The sequence below is a fragment of the Chiloscyllium punctatum genome, chromosome 1 (assembly GCF_047496795.1).
Source record: "Chiloscyllium punctatum isolate Juve2018m chromosome 1, sChiPun1.3, whole genome shotgun sequence".
Taxonomy (NCBI): Eukaryota; Metazoa; Chordata; class Chondrichthyes; order Orectolobiformes; family Hemiscylliidae; genus Chiloscyllium; species Chiloscyllium punctatum.
Genome location: NC_092739.1, coordinates 17,019,462 through 17,044,510, shown reverse-complemented (window position 1 = coordinate 17,044,510; position 25,049 = coordinate 17,019,462). Strand labels below are relative to the sequence as shown.

General features: G+C 43.3%; 1 protein-coding gene across 4 annotated transcripts in view; it reads right to left on the bottom strand.

Annotated features, from left to right (window-relative positions):
- Positions 1 to 25,049, bottom strand: part of fstl5 (follistatin-like 5) — a 505,241-nt gene that overhangs the window by 226,602 nt on the left and 253,590 nt on the right. For all 4 annotated transcript variants that reach the window (XM_072573289.1, XM_072573241.1, XM_072573184.1 and 1 more), the window contains one exon: positions 7,531 to 7,727. In XM_072573289.1, the coding sequence (XP_072429390.1) occupies positions 7,531 to 7,727 (197 nt within the window). The remainder of the gene's footprint in view (positions 1 to 7,530; positions 7,728 to 25,049) is intronic.

The following is a 25,049-nucleotide window of genomic DNA, read 5'->3' as shown; positions in this document are numbered from 1 at the left end:
ACAAACTTGATTGAGTTTTTTTAAAGAAGTAACAAAGAGAATTGATGAGGGCAGAGCGGTGGATGTGATCTATATGGACTTCAGCATGGCGTCCGACAAGGTTTCCCATGGGAGAATAGTGAGCAAGGTTAGATCTCATGGAATACAGGGAGAACTAGCCATTTGGATACAGAACTGGCTTGAAGGTAGAAAATAGAGGGTGGTGGTGGAGGGTTGCTTTTCTGACTGGAGGCCTGTGACCAGTGGAGTGCCACAAGGATCGGTGCTGGGCCCACTACTTTTTGTCACTTATATAAGTGATTTGGATTTGGACAATAGGAAATATAGTTAGTAAGTTTGCAGATGACACCAATATTGGAGGTGCAGTAGACATTGAAGAAGGTTACCTCAAGATTACAATGGGATCTTGATCAGACGGGCCAATGGGCTGAGGGGAGGCAGACATTTAGATAAATACGAGGTGCTGCAGTTTGAAAAAGTAAATCAGAGCAGGATTTATGCACTTATGCACTCCTAGGGAGTGTTGCTGAACAAAGATACCTTGGAGTGTAGGTTCATAGCTCCTTCAAACTAGAGTCGCAGGTAGATAGGATAATGAAGAAGGCATTTGGTATGCTTTCCTTTATTGGTCAGAGTATTGTGTGCAGGAGTTGGGAGGTCATGTTGCAGCTGTACAGGACATTGATTAGGCCACTCTTGGAATATTGCAATTCTGGTTCTCCTTTCTATTGGAAAGATGTTGTGAAACTTGAGAGGGTTCAGAAAAGATTTACAAGAATGTTGCCAGGGTTGGAGGATTCGAGCTATAGGGAGAGGCTGAAGGGGCTGGGGCTGTTTTCCCTGGAGTGTCGGAGGCTGAGGGGTGACCTTATAGAAATGTATGAAATCATGAGGGACATGGACAGGATAAATGGACAAAGTCTTTTCCCTGGGATTGGGGAGTCCAGAACTAGAGGGCATAAGTTTAGGGTGAGAGGGGAAAGATATAAAAGAGACCTAAGGGGCAATGTTTTCACACAGTGGGTGGTACGTGTATGGAATGAGCTGCCAGAGGAAGTGGTGGAGGCTGGTACAATTACAACATTTAAAAGACATTTGGATGGGTATATGGATAGGAAGGGTTTGGAGGGATATGGGCCGGGTACTGGCAGGTGGGAGTAGTTTGGGTTGGGATATCTGGTCGGCATGGACGGGTTGGACCGAAGGGTCTGTTTCCGTGCTGTACATCTCTATGACTCTAAAACCCAAAGCCTCACAAGTTGTTCACTTTATTGGTTTAGAACAGACTGCTCGATATCTCTACCTCAAGCTTTCTTCATCAAAAAAAGTACACCGCTTAATGCCAATAGTATTGTCACAAGCTTGCATGATTTGCTCTTCTGTTTTTATTCCTCTTTCTTGGTTTAATTATTTTGCATCTTTGAATTATCCTTTCACCTCTAATACCTAAAAGGTGAACTTCTAACTCTGAAATAGAATAGTTGGGTGGAAGATGATGTCTTGTTGACAGGAAACCCAAGCTTAGATGAAGATCTGGGGGAACCTAAATTTCACAGGCGATTGTGTTGAAGAAAATATTCAGGCTGATCAAGATCATTAGTCCAGCAGTGATGAACTTCTCTCATGATGCAGTTAATCTGAACATCCATGAAATCCCTGACTTGGACAATGATGTCGTCAGGCAGATGTTAATTTCCAAAGTGAGGGTGCTTCCATAAGGTCTTGTATTTGTCCCTCTGATAGAACAGGGCCGTTCTGAGGAATGGTCACTCGATCCAAAACATTAACTCCTTTTCCTTCCCATGATGCATTTCCAGTAATTTCCATTTTGTCTCTGATTTACATCATCTATAGTCCTTTTAGCGTTATTTTTAAAATAGGGCATTTGTTATGACTAGGCCATGCTCCAGGCATTTTTTTGGGGTGACGAACTGTTGACAGGTAATGATTCTTTTAAGATCCTGGGATAATCTCAGATCATTTCAATTGATTGTTTTAATTTCCTCTTTCCTTTTCACCTTGTGACTTTCAGGCATTTTTCAAAGTATGCCACAATGAAGATATTCACCCTTTCTCTGTGCTCCATTATCAATTTGTTAGTCTCACTCACTTGACAACAAACATTCACTTTAGTTAACAAATGCCAAAAATGATGGAGAAACTCAACAGGTCTGGCAGCATGTGTGGAGAGAAAACAGTGTTAACATTTCCAGTCGAGCGACCTTTCCTCAGAACTGATAGCAGCTAGGAATGGGTAGATATGTGGTATTTATGCCCCCCCCCCCCCCCCCAGGGTTGGGGGGATTAAATGGATAGGCGCAAATGGAGCGCAGAGAGATACAGGAACAAAGGCTGGCAGATAAAAGAATTTTTGGATAGCAAACTAGAAGAGAAGATAGATGATAATAGGGGCTATGAGTAGTTGAAAATGGGCTGGCTGTGTTGAAAGTGAGGGTGAGGGGGCCTTAACACTGTTGTGCGAGGAAAGAGAAGGGGTGAAGGCAGAACTAGAACAAGGTGAGTGCATAGGTGGAGCTGGAGCCCAGACAGAGGGATATATGAAAGGGGCAGACAGAAAAGAGAATTATTTGAACTAAATCAGGACAGAAGAGAAGCAACCCATGTCATGGCAGGGCCAGGATGAGGGGGTAAGTAAGAAAAAAATGGAAGAACATGATCAGGTTCAATGTTGAGCCCTCAACACAGCAGGGACCCCAAGCAAAAGACGAGATGCTGTTCACAGAATCCTCACTGGGCAGAAAGGAGCCAGTCAGCTCATTGAAATCCAATGATCCTCCCCTCCAGAGCCACTACATCCCTGTAACCCCATGTTTACCACGGCTAATCCTCTTAACCTGCACATCCCTGGATACTATATGACTCTTTAGCATGGTCAATCTGCATTAACTTCACACTTTTAGACTACGGAAGGAAACTGGAGCACCCAGAGGAAATTTGAAGTTACCCAAGGTTGGAATTGAACTCGGGTCCCCTGTGTTGGGAGGCAGCAGTGCTGACCATTGCGCCGTCATGCTGATTGACTGGAAATTTTACTGTTTGTCTCTTTATAGATTTGCTCGACCCACTGAGCATTTCCAGCAGCATTTATTGATTATTTCAGATTTTTCTGTGGTTTTCTTTTGTATATGGTATTTAGCATTTTATTGGGAGTTATCCTACAGGTCACCAGATTTATTTGTAACTATTCTTCTCCAAGGAGCCATGTTTGTTCTAGAATCAGCGTTAGTTGCTGTGGCTTAGTATACACTCAGGACTGTGGTGTGGTTTCACAGTGTCCAATCTGCTTTAGGTTGCATGGGCAACTTATCCCTGTTCACAGTCAACTGCAAGTACTGGTACATGAGAGACTCACATGCCTAATTAACAAAAAATAACATCCTTGTACCCATTTCTCATGAACCACCAGTATGGGACAATGATCCTGCTTGGCTGCTGACTTGTCATGAACAGAACTAATAATCATACGAAAAGCACATTAGGTTTTGATCTCCAGGTTCCCGAATTATTCTAAACGCTGAGTTCAATAAGTAAAACAATGAAAGGATGGTTCTATGCTCCAGAACTCTATGAAAGACAGATGTGAGTTAAGTGCAGACTAACCATACAGATGGGTAGTCAGGGGGCACATGCGGTTTACGCAGGGACAGATGCGTTTTTCAAGAGTGACAGTCCAAAAAAGCTGTGTGGCCTGCCAAGTGCCATGGTTCAGCACATTTTCATCGCAGCTAGTCATGACATCCAGAGTGTGGCAGGAAGCAATGAAGTTTCCAAACAGAAGATTGCACCAGAAGGAGCGACAGTGGAACAGCAATGGCAGGAGCTTCTGGGAGTAATTCAGGAGACACAACAGAGATTCATCCCAAAGAAAAAAGCAGCATGGTACGGGAGGATGAGGCAACCATGGCTGACCAGGGAAGTCAAGGATAGTATAAAAGCAAAAGGGAAAGCATATGATGTGGTAAAGGGCAGTGGGAAATCAGAGGATTGGGAAGCTTACAAAGAGCAACAGGGGGCAACAAAGAAAGACATAAGGAAGGAGAAGATTAAATATGAGGGTAAGCTAGCCAGTAATATAAAGGAGGACTGTATGAGTTTCGTTCGATATATTAAGGTCAAACGACAGGTAAAACTAGACTTTGGGCGATTGGAAAATGATGCTGGAGAGATTATAGTAGGGAACAAGGAAATGGCTGAGGAATGATTACTTTATATCAGTCTTCACGGTGGAAGACATGAGTAATTTCCTAAAAACTCAAGGGAGTAAGGGGGCAGAGCTGAGTACGGTGGCCATCACCAAGGACATGGTGCTAGAAAAACTGAATGGCCTGGAGGTGGATAAATCACCTGGACCAGAGGGACTACACCTCAGAGGTCTAAGGGAGATAGCTGAAGAGATAGTGGAGGTTTTACTGGCAATTGTTCAGGCAATGCTAGAGTCAGGGAGGGTCCCAGAGGACTGGGAAATCGCTAATCTGAGATTCCTATTTAAACAGGGAGTAAGGCAAAAGATGGAAAATTACAGACCAATTAGCCTAATCCTGGTTGTGGGTAAGATCCTAGAATCCATTATGAAGAATAAGATTTCTGAATACTTGGAAGTGCCTGGTAAACTAGGGCAATGTCAGCATGATTTCATCAAGGGAAGGCCATGCCTGACATATCTGCTAAAATTCTTAGAGGAAGTAAAGAGCAGGTTAGACCAAGGGGAGCCAGTGGATGTTATCTACCTGGACTTCAAGAAAGCCTTTGTCAGGGTGCCGTACAGGAGACTACTGAGTAAGATAAGGGCTCATGGTGTCAGAGGCAATGTGTTAGTATGGATAGAGGCCTGGCTGTCTGGCAGAAAGCACAGGGTAGGGGAAAAAGGGTCTTTCTCAGGATGGCAGCCGGTGACAAGTGGTGTTCCGCAAGACTCAGTGTTGGGACCATAACTTTTCATTTTATATATTAACAATCTAGATGAAGGAACTGAGGGCATTCTGGCTAAGTTTGCAGCTGATACAAAGATAGGTAGAGGGACAAGTAGCATTGAGGAGGCAGGGAGGCTGCAAAAGGATTTGGACACATTAGAATAGTGGGCAAAGAAGGGGCAGATGGAAGGCAACGTGGGAAAGTGTGAGGTCATGCACTTTGTCAGGAAGAACAGAAGCATGGACTATTTTCTAAATGGGAAGAAAATTTGGAAGTCTGAAGTGCAAAGAGATTTAGGAGTTCCCGTCCAGGATTCTCTCAAGGTTAACTTGCAAGTTGAGTCAGTAGTTAGGAAGTCAAATGGATGACATTTATTTTGAGAGGACTTAAATATAAAAGCAGGGGTGCAGCTTTAAGACTCAATAAGGCTCTGGTCAGACCACATTTGGAGTGTTGTGTGCAGTTTTGGACCCCATATCTCAGGAAGGATTTACTGGCCTTGGAGCATGTTCAGAGGAGGTTCACGAGAATGGTCCCAGGAATGAAAAGCTTAACATATGAGGAACGTTTGAGGACTCTGGGTCTATACTCGATGGAGTTTAGAAGGATGGGGTGGTGGGGGAGGGGGGGATGGAATCTAACTGAATCTTACAGAAAACTGAATGGCCTGGACAGAATGGATATTGTGCAGATGTTTCCATTGGTAGGAGAGACTAGGACCCGGAGGAATTGCCTAAGAGTAAAAGGAAGACATTTTAGAACAGAGATATGGAGAAACTTCTTCAGCCAGAGAGTGGGGAATCTATGGAATTCACTGCTACAGAAAGCTGTGGAAGCCAGGTCATTGAGTGTATTTAAGACTGAGATAGATAGGTTCATGAATATCAAGGGGATCAAGGGTTATGGGGAGAAAGGAGGAATGGGGTTGAGAAACTTATCAGCCATGACTGAATGACAGAGCAGACTCGATGGGCTGAATGGCCTAATTTCTGTTCCTATCTCTTATGCTCTTGTGGTCTTATGCCTTCACAAAAGATTACAACCATAACTAGGACCCAATGCATCTCAATCCCAGAAATATTTGAACTGTTGCCATATTATACTGGACAGCAAAGGAGATTATATTCCATCATTGTCCAAATTTTCCAACAGTGACAATCTTGAGGAGAGGAAACAGGAGAAGGTGAACTAAGATCAAATTCTAGGGTCGGGGACACATGTTGTGTGCACGTGTCTTGAGTTTATGGTAAGCGTAGGGTCAAGGGTTACATTATGTTTTTCACAGTCTAACATTCCTCATGATTTGTAGATGCCGGTGTTGGACTGAGGTGTACAAATCACACAACACCAGGTTATAGTCCAACAGGTTTAATTGTAAGCACTAGCTTTCGGAGTGCCACTCCTTTACCAGCTGATGAAGGAGCGGCGGTCCGAAAGCTAGTGCTTCCAACTAAACCTGTTGGACTATGACCTGGTATTGTGTGATTTTTAACATTCCTCAGTAATTATTTACCTCAGTTTATCAGACCTCTCTGAATCCTCTAGATTAAATGGAGACCTTCAGATGGTTCTGAAAGGGGAACTGAACTGCAGAATCTTCAGCTTTGCAGGAAATTCCTTTGCAAGGTCTCCTTGAACAATCCCACTGGAATAGTAAGTGGCGGGTCATTGAAAAATCCAAGGCCATATTGTGTAACACCAACAAAATCTCAGCATTACCTGTGCCAACATGACAGAAGCTATGAAAGTAGATCCTTTCACTTTCAATAATTCCCATTTGCAATTTTATCAATGAACCTTCAGAATGGTTTCGGTAGTGCCCAGGGCAGCCAGCTTTGGCTGCTGGCTGAGTTTTCTGGAGTATAATATTAATCTATAGTGGCCAAAATAAATGACAGGTGGCAGTTACATGTTAATGCGATTAGCCCCTACAAACATTAAATAGTGTATCATCACTTACAGACACTGAAAGGCAACAGGGTCAAAGGGGGAAGCAATAGTCTCTTGCTATTGCTAATAAGAGTTAACATGGAACAAGACCAATCAATGGTTTGTCAGGATTTAACCCAAAGAACTTCCATAATTTCTGAATTATTGATTAAGAATTGGGAAGGGGTAAGTTGTTTGAAATGCAGGAAGGACAGAATTTGCAGCAGTGACCAACAAATAAATCTTTGACTGGAATTCTAGTTCACAATGAGTGATCGTTAACAGTAAAAGGAGAATAGCTCAAAACAGACATAGAAAGATCCACAGCACAATTAAAATGCATATGGTGCAAAGACCTCACTGAGCTCCCAAGTATTTTTTTGAAGTGTCATCCTTAAAATCAAATCTTTTGTTACTGGAAAATAGTATTATTTTCCCAGTGTATATGTCAAACTATGGAGGGATCATTTCAGTGGTGGAGATTGTAGCATTTTACTGCTGAGATTCACCATTACTTTGTGATTCAGACTGAATTCTCGAGGAATAATAAATTTATAAGAGATCTAAATTGAGAATGACATCTACTGTCTGCCATATGCCTTTAAATTCACACTTGTGAATTCTTACAATATTGATTAAGGATTTTATTCTCTTTGACACTCCACCTACCTGAGCCAATTCATTGCTGTCAACATACCCATCTTCGTTTGAATCAAAATACTTAAACATGTTATCTACCAACATCTTTTTGAGGGACATTTTGTCTTCATTCTCTTTGTTATTTCGTTGTCGGATGTATTTTTGATTCTGGAGATCTAGAAGCATGTTTTTCAGTTTGCTGTATTCAATCAATTTGCATTTGTCCCCTGGAATAAAAATAAACACTGGAGTTCAGGAATTGTTCACTTCCAAAGAATGCCACAAAGTCAAAATAAAAATGCAGCTAGAGGAAATGCTTTCGTTAATGACATAAAAATGGTTTGCATTAACTATTACTGTAACCCCCTAAAATAATGAATTTGACAGAAAAGCAGATAAAACAAAACATGGTGGGAATACTCAGCTGGTCAGGTGGAATGTGTGGGTAGAAACAGAGTTAATGTTTCTGATTAAGATTATTTTTCATCAGGTTAGATGGGCTTCAGAATCGTTTCACAGATCAGCGCAACATTACAACTGCGCTGTAATGTTCTATGCTCTTAAAAGTGAATTTAATGCAAGTAATGCTAACCAATTGGCTCAGTGGTTAGCACAGCTGTCTCACAGTGCCAGGGACCTGTAGGGAATGTTGGACGGGAAGGGAAGGGAAGGAAGGGAGGGAAAGGAAAGGAAAGGAAAGGAAAGATCAGGTATAGACAGTAGAGATTGAGTGAATTCCCAGAAGAGCATAAAGGCACTTAAGAGAGAAATCAGGAGGGCAAAAAGGGGACATGAAATAACTTTGGCAAATAGGGTAAGGTGAATCCAAAAGTGGTTCTACAAATATATTCAGGACAAAAGAGTAACTGGGGACAGAATAGGGTCCCTCAAATAGCAGCAAGGCAGCCTAGGAGTTGGGGGAGATACTAAATGAGCATTTTGCATCAGTGTTTAGTGTGGAGAGGGATATGGAAGATAGAGAACTTGGGGAAATAAATAGTGGCATCTTGAAAAATCGCCATATTACACAGGTGGTGGTGCTGGACATCCTAAAATGCATAAAGGTGGATAAATACTGGGGACCTGATCAGGTGTACCCTAGAACTCTGTGGGAAGCGAGGGAAGTAATTGCTGGGCCCATTGCGGAGATATTTGTATTGTCGATAGTCACAGGTGAGGTACCTGAAGAATGGGGCTTGGCAAACGTGGTGCCACTGTTTAAGAAAAGTGGTAAAGAAAAGCCAGGAACTATAGACCAGTGAGCCTGACATCAGTGGTGGGCAAGTTATTGCAGGGAACCCTGAGGGACAGGATGTATATGTTTTTGGAAAGGCAAGGACTGATTAGGGATAGTCAACACGGCTTTGTGAGAAATCATGTCTCCTTAACTTGATTGAGTTTTTAAAGAAGTAACAAAGAGGACTGATGAGAGCAAAGCAGTTGATGTGGCCCATGTGGACTTCAGTAAGGTGTTCAGCAAGATTCCCCATGGGAGACTGGCTAGCAAGGCTAGATCACACGGAATACAGGGAGAACTAACCATTTGGATACAGAACTGGCTCAAAGGTAGAAGACAGAGGATGGCGGTGGAGGGTTGGTTTTTAGACTGGAGGCCTGTGACCAGTGTAGCGCCACAAGGATCGGTGCTGGATCCACTGCTTTTTGTCATTTACATAAATGATTTGAATATGAATATATGAGGTATAGTTAGTACATTTGCAGATCACACCAAAATTGGAGGTGTAGTGGTCAGCGAAGAAAGTTACCTCAGAATACAGTGAGATCTTGATCAGATGGGCCAATGGGCTGAGATCTTTAATTTAAATAAATGTGAGGTGTTCTAGTTTGGAAAGGCAAATTAATGGAGGACTTATGCACTTAATGGTAAGATTTTGGGAGTGTTGCTGAATAAAGGGACTTTGGACTACAGGTTCATAGTTCCTTGAAAGTGGAGTCACAGGTAGGTAGGATAATGAAAACGGCATTTGGTCTGGTTGTCTTTATTGGTCATTGCATTGAGTACAGGAGTTGGGAGGTCATGTTGTAACTGTACAGGACATTGGTTTGGCCACTTTTGGAGTATTGCATGCAATTCTACAGAAAGGATGTTGTAAAACTTGAAAGAGTTCAGAAAAGATTTACAAGGATGTTGCTAAGGTTGGATAGTTTGAGCTTCAGGGAAAGAATGAATAGTCTAGGGCTATCTGGGTTTAAGGGGTGACCTTATAGAGCTTTAGAAAATCATGGGGCATGGCTAGGATCAATAGGCAAGGTCTTTTTCCTAGGGTGGGGGGAGTTCAAGACTAGACCACGTAGGATTCAGATGAGAGGGAAAAGAGTTAACGGTCAACATTTTCATGCAGAGAGTGGGACATGAATGGAATGAGCTGCCAGATGAAGTGGTGGAGGCTGGTACAATTACAACACTTAAAAGGCATCTGGATGGATATATGAATAGGAAGTGTTTGGAGGGATATTTCAAGGGATAATGTTGGCAAATTGGACTAGATTTATGTAGGAAATCTGGTCAGCAAGGACGAGTTGGACTGAAGGGTCTGTTACCCTGCTGTATATCTCTATGACTCCATGAGTCTATGCTGCCGTTCAGAGACATGGTGGTTAAGTGAAGTTGGTTGCCTTTACTGCTCATAAAACAACTAATGCTGTGATTTCTGGTGATGTTGATAAATAGGAGGGGTTTGAGAGACTAGACGTTAGAGTGCAAGTGCAGAGAGAGAAGCTATTTCAAGTGAATCTCTGGCTACACTTAGGCAGGTATGAATGGTACTAGTTGAGAACACTCCCATGCAGCTAGATGACAATGGAGAAATGTTGACAGAGGAATGTTTGCTCTACTGTGTCAGAAGCAAAAATGAAAAGATTAGATGAAGAATGAGGGAATACAAAGTTGACTCCTTCCATTGTGATGGTGGATGTTTTTGTGACATTCATAAGACTTACTTTGTTGTTGTGGCAAAAGCAAAAACTAGATTGGAAGTATTCAAACATGACTGCTCAGAAAGACAGAAACAGATTTGGGAAGCGGCAGTACATTCCAGGGCTATAGAAAGGGAAGGAAGGTTTCGAAGCGGTTTGTAAGAACAGGCAAGGGTTGGCTTTTTGAGGAGAGGATGATAACAACAGAGTTAAAGCACAGGGACAGAGTGGACTACAAAAGCCTTGGTATCAGGAGCAGTCTTTGGTCAAACAGCAGCTTAAACAGATATAAAGGGGGTTTCTGCAACAGCATTAGTTCATGATAACATATGAAGTAATTTGAAATGGGTTTATGAGGCAAATGTGAAGAAATTGTACATCATAGAGATCAAGAGCACAGAAAAAGCACTTTGGCCCTTCATGTTTGGGCCACTCTGAAATAACCGCCTAACTACTCTAATCCCATTTTATAGCATTTGGCCAATAGCCTTGAATGCATCTGAAATAATGTCCGAGTTACCACATCTATCGTCCTTAAAGGCAGTGAGTTCCAAATTCCCACTGCACTCTGGGTTAAAAAAAACCTTTCCCTCACATCTACATGAAACCTTCTGCCCAGAAATCCATACACCTGGTCGTGGATGTTTCCATCGAGGAGAAAGGTTTCTTCCTGTCTACTCTATTGACGATGCCCCTCATAATCGCGTCCCCTCTTAATCTCCTCTGCTCTAAGACAAACAGCCCCAGTTTGTCCCACCCCTCTTCATAACTGAAACTCTCTAGCCCAGACAACATCGTGGTTAATCTCCTCTGCACCCTCTCCAGTGCTGATATATTTCTCCTATAATGTGGGTTCCAGAACTGCACACTGTGGAGGCCTGACCAATATTTCAAACTGTTCCAGCACAATTTCTCTGCTCTTAAACTCTATTCCTCGACCAATAAATTCAAGTACATCATATATTTTCTTCACCACATTATCTCCTTGTCTTGATACCTACAGGGATCAGTGTACATGAACACCAAGCTCCCACTGATTCCTGCTGTTTCCCAGGGTTCTACGTTCAATCTCTTTCCTTGTTAGCCTACCAAACTGCGTCACCTCATATTTATGTGGCTTGAATTTTATTTGCTACTGATTACCCCAGCTGACCAACCCATCAATTTCCTTTTGGGGTCTGAGGCTATCCTCCTCACTATTTAGCTCCCACCATATTTTTTTAACATCTGCAAACTTACTTATCAATTCCCCCTATACTCAAGTCTAAATCATTTGTACATATCTCAAACAGCAAGGGCTCCAATACTGACACCTGTGGGATCCCACCGGACACAGATGTCCAGTCAGGAAAACACCCCCTCACCTATCACCCTTCACTTCCTGCCACTCAGTGAATTCTGGCTCCAATTAGCAAAACCTCCTTGGATCCCATGGGTTATTTATCTTTGCTATCAGTTTCACATGTGGGATGTGAACAGCTCACTGAAGTCCAAATATATCTGAAGCACTGCCCTCATCTACACACTTTGTCATCTTTTTGAGAAATTCAATCAAGTCTGTCAGATATGACCTCACCTGAACAAAACCAGGCTGAGTGTTCTTGATTAAACTCTACCTCTCCAAATGCAGATTAATTCTATCCATCAGAATTGCTTTCATTAGTTACTCCAACACGGAGGTCAGACCAAGAGGCCTGGAGTTTCCTTGTTTATTCCTTTCTCCCTTTTGAATAACAAATTTAGTTGACCTCCAGTCTTCTGGCATCCCTCCCATCGCCAGAGACAAATTGAATATATTTGCAAGCACCCCTGCTGTCTCTTCCTTTGCCTCATGAATGAATGAATGAATTTAGATTATTGGCACGTGTACCGAGGCACATCATTGAGTAGCAAAAACACAGGTACAGATGAATTGAAGAGTTTGTGAGCCCATTCAGTGTTCTAACAACACTAAGGTAGAAACTGTTATGAAACCAGTTGGTGGGTGTGTTCAGGCTTCTGTACCTTCTCCCCGATGGTAGAGGTTGTAGAAAAACATTGCCAGGGTGGGATGGATCTTTGAGAATGCTGGCGGCCTTTCCTCGACAGCGGGCCTGGTAGATGGATTCTATAGATGGGAGGTTGGCCTTTGTGATTGTCCCGGCCGAGTTCACCAGTCTCTGTAACCGTCTCCGATCTTGAATGGTACAGTTGCCATACCAAGTCGTGATACATCCAGACAGAATGCTCTCGATGGTGCACCTATAAAAGTTGGTAAGCGTATTCGCCGTCATGCCAAATTTCCTCAGCTGCCTGAGGAAGCAAAGATGTTATTAGGCCTTTGTAACCAGTGCATCCACATGAAGAGTCCAAGAAAGCTTGTTGTGGATGACCACTCCTAGGAGCTTGACACTCTCCACTTGTTCCACCTCTGTGCTGTTAACGTGTAGGGGAGAACAAGTAGCATCCTGCCGAAAGTCAATAATGAGTTCCTTGGTTTTGCCAGCATTGAGAGCTAGGTTGTTCTCAATGCACCATTTTTCCAGGTCTTCCACCTCCCATCTGTAATCTGTTTCATCGCCATCTGAGATTCAACTGACTATGGTGGTGTCATCGGTGAACTTGTAAATAGCATTAGTCTGGTATTTGGTGACACAGTCATGGGTATACAGTGAGTACAGCAGGGGGTTGAGTACGCACCCTTGGGGGGCTCCAGTGTTGAGTGTGAGTGAGGATGAAATATTGTTCCCAATCTTCACTGATTGTGGCCTGTGGGTCAGGAAACTGAAGATCCAGTTGCAGAGAGTTGGACTTAGTCCGAGATCACTAAGTTTAGTAATCAGTCTCAAGGGGACAATAATGTTGAAGGCTGAACTGTAGTGAACGAGTAGGATTCTTACGTAGCTGTTCTTGGTGTCAAGAGCCTGGGATACATTATATCTGGCTATCCACTTTTAACCCTACCAGACCACTCACAACCTTCTCTCAGTCTATGCCAATTCCTTTAATTGTATAACAGATTTTCAATGTGTTCTACACCCATATTGTCTCTTTCACTCGTGGTTTATTCCCCCTGGGCATCTGCTGTTTTGAGTCCTAATGCTGTATATTCCTTTATATCCAGAATTCACAGGATTTGATGGTCCCACCTTTTCCTTTATCAGAATATGTTAGCCCCGTATTTCAGACAAACATAGAAAATAGGAACAGCTCATTTACTCCTTCAGGACTGCATCACCATTCAATATGATCATGGCTGATCACGAAATTTCGCTATCCCATTCCCATCCTCTTCCCATACCTCTTGATCTTTCCCATACCTCTTGATCTTTTTCGCTGTAAGGGCCTTTTTGAATGTATCTAATGAACTGGCCCCACTAGCTTCATGTAGGAGACAATTCCACAGGTTCACAGCTCTCTGAGTGAAGAAATTCTTCCTCATCTCAGTCCTGAATGGCTTACCCCTTATTTGTAATAATGTGGAGGAGCCAGTGTTGGACTGGGGTGGACAAAGCTAAAAATCCCACAAAACCTGGTTTTAACCAACAGGTTTATTTGGAAGCACTAGCTTTCGGAGCATTGCAACTTCATCAGGTCGCTGTGGAGCAGGACCATAAGACACAGAATTTCTAGCAAAAGATTACAGTGGCATGCAACTGAAATGATATATTGAACTGATCTAGATCTGCTGGAGAAACCAGAATGGATTGAAGTTGGGGCAGTGTTAGGAGCAGATGATGTTTGGAGAAAGGAAGGTAAGGTGATAGCTACCACATTCTGTCAACAGACCCTATGCAATGTTTACCATGGATCAGCAAACGTAGGGAAGAGTGAAATGATACAACTGATATCCAATTGCTGGTGGTGGAAAGGAAAGCTAAATTTGTGTCATCAATGTACTACATGTGCATAGAGAGAATCAGTACAAGGAATTAAAATTAAAATGAGTCACCAACCCTGTCCATGGGGACCATGGGAACACATACAAATGGACTTTACAGGATCATTCCCACAGTTCACTAGATGGATTGAAGCCTTCCCCACAAGGGATTGTACAACAACCACAGTAGAACAATACTTGCCACTGAAATACTACCTGCACGAGGAGTTCCCCTACAATTAGACACAGACCGAGAAATTCATTTTTCAGGCAGATGCCTGAAGCATGCAAACTCTTGAGAATAAGACAGAACTATCATGTCCCCTACCACCCACAAAGCTCAGGTTTGGCAGAGAGAATGACTGAAATTCTGAAAAATGCCATGACTAAGGCAATGGTAGAGGGAGTTAAAATGGATCCCAGCACCATCAGCCATTTTAATGGCCCAGAGAGTAACGCCCTCAAGGGCTACTGGACAAACACCCTTTGAGCTCATGACAGGATGGGCAATGACACTCCCCCAGGACCTAATCACTGAGGGAGCAGAGTTCACTAACAGCAAGGGACAAATCTGGGATTATATGAATTCCCTTGGTAGGCATTTACACATACTTTATGGACAAGCACAAGATCACCAGCTTCTCAAAGATGAGGAGTCGAAAGGTTGCCCAGGACAAACAGGAAGGTGAGCCCCAGGATCCTGGTGAAAAGAATCTCGAGCAAGGGAGCCCCATCACCTTAACGGGATGGACCTCATGAGGTAATGTTAACAGGTAATAGGAGCCTGTTTGTTAAAGAAAATGGAATAAGTAAATGGAGACGTTCTACAAAATTAAAGTGTATAGAAACTAACAGCCGCCAGCAAGCATGTTCTCTTTCTCTCTCTTCTCAGATCACAAAGACTCCGAACAACATCATCTCAGAACTTCACCAACAATGAACATAACACTGAGGACCTTGAAAAAAAACCGTTTGTGATGTGGTTGTGCCGGAGTAACTATAATTAAGAATAACCCTGATAACATAAGCATGAAAATGCTACTGCTCTCTGGGCTTCTCTCGGCTTTGATCCCACTGAGAAGAGATAGGCAAGTGGTAAAATGGGAACTTAATCTAACACGTTTATATATGTGTCCTATGCTTATGTCAAACATATTAATGTCACCAGTTGCTTGGTTTGTTCACACATCCCAATACATTCAAAGGGCAGAATCCCTCTGAGATCAATTCCTTTCTTCACATCTGAAGAGGCAGAATGGATCACTCGCCAGAATGAATCCCGAATGCTGGGGTTCACATGGCTGACAAACATTGTGTTGGGACTAGGTTGTACTGGATCGACATTACTGGTATCCAAGATAAGTGAGAATCAGTTTCCTGCTTTTGAAGGCTGTTACCAACCACAATTTAACACCTCCCATATACCGTCATTTGTTACCGTTAACCATTATATCAAGACTAGAAAGAGCAATTTGTTCGATTTGCCTTATTAAATCCAAGCCAGTGGTTTGGGCTGCAGGTCAGAGTAGTTGCATTCAATATTTTAAGTACAAGATGTGTCTTTCTTAGACTGGAGAGGAGTTGAAAGTGGTATTCCACAGGGATCAATGTTTGGACCTTTTCTTTTTCTGATTCAGATGATTTGGAGATGGGTGTTGAGGGCAAAATCTCTAAATTTGCAGATGGCATGAAGCTAGGCAGAGTAGTGAATTGTAAGGATGATGCTGAGTAACTTCAGAGACACATTGACAAGTTGGCCAGTTGGACAGACACCTTGGAGATGAATTTCGATGCAGACAAATTTCAGGAGAGGCAACATGGAGAAACAATACAGGTTTAATGCTACAACATTGAACTGAGTACAGGAGTTGAGGGATTTCAGGTACATGTGCATAAGTCTCTGAATGTGGCCAGGCAAATTGAAACAGTTGTTAAGAAGGCTTACACGATCCTTGGATTTATAAATAGACGCACAGAGTATAAAAGCAAGGAAGTGATGCTAACATCGACAAATCATCGAACAGAGCACATTTGGAGCATTGTGTTCAGTTCTGGACACATTATTTAAGGAATGATGTTAAAGCCTGGGAGAGATTTCAAAGGAGATTTATTAGAATTATACCAGGAATGAAGAATTTTTGATACATGGAATGATTAGAGAGATTGGGGTAGTCTCCTTGGAGCAGAGAAGATTAACAAGTGATTTTATTGAGGTGTTCAAAGTTATGAACAGTTTTATCAAGGTAAAGATGTTCTGCTTCCACTCGTTGCTATGTCAGTAACTAGGGATCACAATTTCAAGATTGTCAGCAAGACAGTTAGGAGTGAGAATAGGAGAAACTTCTTCATTCTTTACTCTTTACTGACTGAGGATCTGGAATGCACTGCCTGGGAGTGTGATGGAGACTAATTCCATTTAGGGTTTCAGATGAGAGCTGTATATATATTTGCAAATGATGAATTTAGAAGGCCACTATGATAGGGCTGGGGCTGGAGAATGGGCCAGTTTGGTAGCTGATTTGGAGGCCAGTAGAGATGTGGACCAAGTGGCCTCCTTCAGTGGTATAAAATTCTCTGGCTCTGTAATTCATGTATTGGAGTAACTATAGATACTCTACCCATATCCCAACTGTCCAATTCATCAGCCTCATTTGACTCTTCTCAACTCGCTTCTTCCTGGATGTTTGACGAACAAGATCTGCATATACAAACATTTTCCAGCTTCTGAATCAATTATATTTCTTCCAGCTTGTATCTAAAATTTGTTTAGCAAGAGGACACTAAACAATTTATACTGTGCATAATCCTGTTCCATTCAAGACATGACAGTACATTGAAACTCTGGAGTATCTTCTCCTGTTTATTCTCAATAAACTGGGTGTGTTGTCAGGGGACAATTCCTTCTGGGAATCCAAAAGCAGGAACAAAACTATGCAAATTTTTAAAAATTTTGCTTGTTGTTTATTCATAGGGAACACCTAAACTCACTTTGAATGACTATCTATTACAAAGAATTCTGCAAAGTAAATGTTAAGTCTCAACCAATCTTGAGTTGGCCATCTCCATGGTTGCAAAAGTATTTGTTGTGGCTTCTTTCCTCCATTAACCTTTTCAAGGTTTTCAGGTGGAGGGATTTAGATTAGATTACTTACTTACAGTGTGGAAACAGGCCCGTCGGCCCAACCAGTCCACACCGACCCCCCGAAAAGCAACCCACCCAGACCCATTCCCCTACATTTACCCCTTCACCTAACACTACAGGCAATTGAGCATGGCCAATTCACCTGACCTGCACATTTTTGAACTGTGGGAGGAAACCGGGGCACCCAGAGGAAACCCACGCAGACACGGGGGGCATGTGCAAGCTCCATGAACCCGGAAATGAACCCGGGTCTCTGGTGCTGTGAGGCAGCAGTGCTAACCACTGAGCCACAGTGCCGCCTGAGATATAGGCTAATGGGAGAGTAGAATAGTCCTGGGAGTCTGTTGTTTATGGTATTGTGTATTAGGTACTTTTTTGTGAGAATCTAACACTCAAGGGCAATCTAGCTGGTTGTAGATTAATTTAATGGAAATGTATTTTTCATTAATTAGTTGCTAGAGGGTAGAAATGGCAGTCAGAGAAGTTTCATGTTTCTCCTGGGGAATGTGGCAGGAGGCAGACCGATGGGTGACTGCTGGATGTGGCAGGCAGACAGTGAAGGAATCCCCTTTGGCGAGCCTCCTCTCCAACAAGTGTACCATTTTGGATACTGCTGAGCAGGGATTGTTTATCAGGGGATGGCCCCATAGCTGGCCCTGTTGTACAGCAATGAAAGGTCAAAGTGCAGTAGAGCGGTAGTAATAGGAGAATCCATAGTCTGGAATGCAGGCAGTCTGTGGCCACAAGGCAGACTCCAGGATGGCACGTTGTCTCACTGCTGTCAGGACCAAGGATGTCTCTGAACGTCTGTGGCATAATCTTAGAAAGGAGGTTGACCAGCCAGAGGTCTTGGTACATGTTAGTACCAAAAACATGGGCAGGAAATGTGACATATTGCCGACAAACGTTCTTCAGGGAGTTAGGTAGTAAATTGAAATGCTGGACTGTCAGGTTTGTAATCTTGGGATTAATTCCTGTGGCATGTGTCAATGAGGCTAAAAATAGGAAGGTACTAAAGTTAAACATGGAGTTAAGGAGCTGGTGTGGGCGGGAAGATTTCAGATATGTGGACCATGAGCAGTACTTCTAGCACAGGTGGGATCTGTACAGGAAGGATGGATTGTACTTAAACTTGTTTTATTTATTCATTTGTGGGATATGGGCATTGCTGACTGGCCAGCATTGCCCGTAATTGCCCTCGAGAAGATGGTGGTGAGCTGCCGCCTTATACAGCTGCAGTCCCTGGGCTATGGGTTGACCCACAATGCCATTAGGGAGGCAGTTTCAGCATTTTGACCCAATGACAGTGAAGGAACAGTGATATATTTCCACGTTATGATGGTGAGGGGCTTGGAGGGGAACATGAAGGTGCAGGTGTTCCCATATATCTACTGCCCAAGTCCTTCTAGATGGAAGTGATCATGGTGTAGAAGATGGTGTCGAAGACCTCTGGTGAATTTCTGTAGTGCACTTTGTAGACAGAACACAATGCTGCTATTAAACATTGTGTGCCATCCACAATGTGGGTGGATGCTTGTGGATGTGGTGCCAATCAAATGGGCTGCTTTGTCCTACATGGTGTCAAGCTTCTTGAGTGTTTTTGGGGCTGTACTCTCTCCACAGGATTCTCATCCTCTGACCTGCTCTTATAGACATTATGGTTACATGGTGAGACCACTTGAGTTTCTGGTCAACGATAAGCCCTAGGATGTTGATATTGGGGGATTCAATGATGGTAACACATTGAACGTTAAGGGACGCTGGTTAGATTGTCTCTTATTGGTAACGGTCAGAGCCTGCCATTTGTGTGGCCTGAAGGTTAGTTGCCACTTTTCAGCCCAAGCCTGGATATTGTCCAGACCTTGTTGCATTTGGACATGGACTGCTTCAGTATTTGAAGAGTTGTAAATGGTGCTGAACATTGTGCAGTCATTGGCAGACATCCCCACTTCTGACCTTGTGATGCAGACAAAGTAACTGATGAAGCAGCTGAAGGTGGTTGGACCGAGGACATGACCCTGAGGAATATCTGCAGAGATGTCCTGGAGCTGAGATGGCAGACTTCCAACAACCACGTCCACAGCTATCTTCCTATGTGTTGGATATGACTTTAACCACCAGAGAGTTTGTCCTCGGCATCCATTGATTCCAGTTTTGCTAGCAGTCCTTGATGCCACATTCGGCCAAATGTAACCTGGAGGACAACGGCTGTCACTCTCCGCTCCCCGCTGGAATTCAGCTCTTTTGTCCATATTTGAACCAAGGTTGGAATGAGGTCAGGAGCTAGTGGCCCTGGTGGAATCTAAATGGAGTGTCAGTGAGCATGTTATTGCTGAGCAGGTGCTGCTTGATAGCACTGTTGATGACACCTTCCATCACTTTACTGATGATCAAGAGTAAACTAAAGGGATGCGAATTGGTTGGGTTTGATTTGTCCTGCTTTTTATGCACAGGATTGGGTCGCTGCCAGGGTTGTAACTGTATTGGAACAGTTTGGCTAGGGGAGCAGTAGGTTCTGTTTCACCAGTCTTCAGGACTATTGCCAGAATATTGTCAGGGCTCACAGCCTCTGCAGTATCCAGGGTGTCCAACCGATTCTCGATATCGTGTAGAGTGAATCAAATTGTCTGAGGACTGATAGACGTGTTGTCAGGGATCATTGGAGGAGACCAAGATGGATCATCCACTTGGTGCTTCCAGCTGATTATTGCTGTGGATGCTTCAGCCTTGTCCTTTGCATTTATGTGCTGAGCACTTCCATCATTGAGGATGGGAATATTTGTGGAGCCTCCTCCTCCAGTGAGTTGCTGAGTCATCCACAAGCATTCGTGACTGGATGTAGTAGGTCTGCGGAGCTTAGATCTGATCCGTTAGCTGTGGGATCGCTCATAGCTTATGCTATTTGGCATGAAAATAGTCTTGTGTTATGGCTTCAACGGGTTGACACCTCATCTTCAGGTATACCTGATGCTGCTCCTGGCATGAGTGGGGGATATGCCAGGCCATGAGGTTGCAGTTTGCGCTGGAGTACAGTTCTGCTGCTGTTGAAGACCCACACTGCCTCATGGATGCCCATTCTTGAGTTGCGAGATCCTTTTGCACGGTGATACCGTCACGCAACACAATTGTGGTTATTCTCAACGTGAAGACAGGACTTTGTCTGCACAAGGGCTGGGAGGTGTCACTCTGACTGATACTGTCAAGGACAGATACATCTGCAGCTGGCAGATTGGTAAGGATGAGGTCAAGTATGTTTTTCCCTTTTGTTGGTTCCCTTACCACCTGCTGCAGAACAGTTCGACCTGCTATGTTTTTTTAGGACCTGACCAGCTCGATCAGTAGCACTGCTGCCGAGCTACTCTTGGTGGTGGACATTTAAATCCCCACCCAGAGTACTTCTTGTGCCTTCAGCATCCTTAGAGCTTCCTTGACGTTTTGTTCAACATGGACAAGCATGAATTCATCAGCTGAGGGAGGACGGTACATGGTAATCGTAACTGAAATCATGAGACTTCATGGGGCCCAGAGACAATGTTGAGGACTCCCAGAGTAACTCCCTCCTGACAGTATACAATAGTTCTGCCACCTATGCTATGTCTGTCCTGGTGGGACCAGTCATATCCAGGGACAGTAATGATGGTGTCTGGGAGGTATGATTCCATGAGTATGACTATGTCAGGCTAAGGCTTAGCTAGTCTCCGAGACAGCTCTCCCAATTTTGGCACAATGTTAGTAAAGAGAACTTTACAATGTCAAGAGGGCTGTTTTTGCCATTGTCTTTTCTCAAGCCTAGATTGATGCCAACTGATCTGTCCAGTTTGATTTCTTTAAGACTTCGTAGAACTTGTACAACTGATAGATAGAAAAGAGACCAACGGGACAACTTTTTCACGCAGAGGGCGGTACATGTATGGAATGAGCTGCCAGAGCAAGTGGTGGAGGGTGGTACAATTGCAACATTTAAAAGGCATTTGGATGGGTATATGAATAGGAAGCATTTGGAGGGATATGAGTCATGTGCTGGCAGGTGGAACTAGATTGGGTTGGGGTATCTGGTCAGCATGGACGAGTTGGACCGAAGGGTCTGTTTCCATGCTGTACATCTCTATGACTGTATGAAGGGTGTGCTAGGCCATTCAGAGGACAGTTGAGAGTTAACCACATTGCTGTAGGTCTGGAGTTACATGTAGGCCTGGAGTTACATGTAGGCTAGACCAGGTATGGATGACAGATTTCTTTTCCTGAAGTGAACCAGATGGGTCTTTCCAACAATCGACAATGGTTTTATGGTTCCTGGTAGATTCTTAATGCCAGATTTTTAAAAAATTGAATTAAAAATCTACCATCTGATGTGGCAGGATTTGAACCCAGGTCCCCAGTACATTACTGAGGTCTCCATATTAATATCTGGATTAGTGGTGCTGGAAGAGCACAGCAGTTCAGGCAGCATCCAAGTAGCTCTTCCAGCACCACTAATCCAGAATCTGGTTTCCAGTATCTGCAGTCATTGTTTTTACCTCTCCATATTAATAATCTAGTGATAATACCATTAGGTAATCACGAGCCCTGAAGGAGGAGCATCAAAGGGGATGTTTGCTAATGTCACTCAGGAAGGTATAAACCAGTGTGGGTGTGAACAGGAACAACATATCAGCAGTGAAATGACTGAGGAGGACTTAGAAACCAGGGCTAGTAAGGCCAAGAGGCAGAATAGAGGTGTGGTTACTGATCATGACAGTACTGGCAATCTGAAGTGTACTTGTTTTAACATGAACAGTAGGACAGGTATAGCCAATGAATTTGGAGCATGGATTCATACATATAACTATGATGTTATAGCTACTACTGAGTCTTGGTTGTAAGGGACAAGACTGGCAGTTTAACCTTCTGGGCTTTGGATGTTTCAGGCAAGATAGCAAGGGATAGAGAATCTCACAAATTTGATTGAGATTTTTGAGGAAGTGACAAAGAGGACTGATGAGGATAAGGTATTATTGTCTACATGGACTTTACTAAAGGATTTGACAAGTTCCCTGATAGTTGGCTGCTCCTGAAAATCAAATCACATGGAATCTATGGTGAGTTGGTAAGTTGGAATACAAAATTGGCTTGGCCATAGAAAGCAGAGGATAAGGGTGGAGGGTTTTTTTTGACTAGAGATCCGTGACTGGATGAAAATGTCGGTGATCTGATTAGCAAGTTTGCAAATGATATGAGAATTGGTGGAGCTGTGGATCGAGAACAAGGATATTAAAGAATGCAGCAGGATATAGATCAGCTGGAAAGTTGGGTGAAGAAATGGCAGAGACCCGGGTTCAATCCCCACCTCGGGTGACTGTCTGTGTGGAGTTTGCACATTCTCCCTGTGTCTGCGTGGGTTTCCTCCAGGTGCTCCGGTTTCCTCCCACACTCCAAAGATGTGCAGGTTAGGTGAATTGGCCATGCTAAATTGTCCATAGTGTTTGGTGAAGAGGTTAATGTAGGGGAATGGGTCTGGGTGGGTTACGGGTCGGTGTGGACTTGTTGGGCCGAAGGCTGTAAGTAATCTAAAAAAAAATCTAAAATTGTGAGGTCAATTTTGGGAGGTCAAATGCAAGAGGAAAACAGTTCTGGTCACAACACCAGAAGGAGGATGTGGAAACTTTGGAGAGGCTGCAGAAGAGGCTAACAAGATGTTGCCTGGATTAGAGGGTAGAGCTAGAAGGAGAGGTTGAACAAATTTGGATTGTTTTCACTAGAGCGTCAGAGGCTGAGAGACGACTTGAAATACAACATTAAATTATGATAGGCACAGATAGGGTGTTAATCAGAGTCTCTTTGTCATGGTGGAAATGTGAAAAACTAAGGGTCATAGGTTTAAGGTGAGAGGAGGAAACTTTGCTGTCAGGGCAAATAATAGAAGTGGATATGACAGCAAAGTTTAAGAGACATTTAGACAGACACACAGACAGATGGAGAACACAGGGATATGATCCATGTGCAGGCTGGTTAGGTTAGAATAGCATCATGCTTGGCACAAACACGTTGAGTTGAAGGGTGGGTTTCTGTGCTGTTCTATATTCTGTGGATGTGACGGAATTGCGTTATTGGTTAGAGAGAATATCGCAGATGTACCAATAGAGGAGAGAGCTCACACTACCAGAAGGACATGGCTTTAGAAAGGGTACAGAAGAGCTTTACCAGTATGTTGCCTGGTTTGGAGGTTATTAACGGTGAATTTGATTTAGGGTCATAGGGTCATAGGATGTACAGCACTGATACAGACCCTTCGGTCCGACTCGTCAATGCTGAGCAGATATCCTAAATTATTCCAGTCCCATTTGGCAGCACTTGGCCCATATCCCTCCAAACCCTTCCTATTTATATAACCATCCAAATGCCTTTTAAATGTTATAATTGTACCAGCCTCCAGCACTTCCTCTGGCAGCTCATTCCATACACATAACACCTTCTGCATGAAAAAGTTGACTCTTAGGTCCCTTATAAATCTTTCCCCTCTCACCCTAAACCTATGCCCGCTAGTTCTGGACTCCCCCACCCCATGGAAAATACCTTGTTTATTTACCTTATCCATGCCCCTCATGATTTTATAAACCTCTCTAAGGTCACCCCCCAGCCTCCGAAGCTCCAGGGAAAACAGCCCCAGCCTGTTCAGCCTCTCCCTGTGGCTCAAATCCTCCAACTCTGGCAACATCCTTGTAAATCTTTTCTGACCCTTTCAAGTTTCACAACATCTTTCCAATAGGAGGGAGACCAGGACTGCACACAATATTCCAAAAGTGGCCTAACCACTGTCCTGTACAGCCACAACATGACCTTCCAACTCCTATACTCTATGCTCTGTCTGTTAAAGAAAAGCATACCAAATGCCTTCATCACTATCCTATCTAACTGCGACTCCACTTTCAAGGAACATGCATTGATTTAGTTTGAGTTTGAATTATTGCTATCACATGTACCAAGATAGTGTGAAAAGTTTTGGTTTGCATGCTAAACAGTCAGGTTGTACCACGCAAAGCGCATCAGGTTAGCAGAATTGAGGGCAGAATACAGTGTTACAATGCAGAGAGAAGAGATCAAGATTAACATTTGAAAGAGGAGAGATTGAACAAACTTGGTTTGTTTTCACTTGAATGTCAGAAGCTGACTGCTGACTTGATTGAAGTTTACAAACTTATGACAGGCATGGATAGAATGGATATGCAAAGTCTTTTTTTTCCCCAGGGTCAAAACAAGGGGACTTGGTTTAAGGTGAAAGTTTAAAGGAGATGTGAGAGGCACGTTTTTCACACAGAGTGTGGTGTGTGCCTGGAATGCGCTGTCAGAGGAGGTGGTAGAAGCAGACACAATAGCAACATTTAGGAGACATCTTGACATATGCATGAAGAGACAGGCAATGTGGACTGACAGAGGCAAAAGGTTTTTTTTTTGAAAAGCAGCATGTGTTGGTGCAGGCCTGAGGGATGACCTTATAGAGGTTTATAAAATCATGAGGGGCGTGGATAAGGTAAATAAACAAAGTTCCTCTGCTGTACTTGTTTATTTTCTTCAGAATGAGTCATATCAGGTTTGAAACATTGCTTCTGCTTCTTCTCCACAAAATGCTGAGTT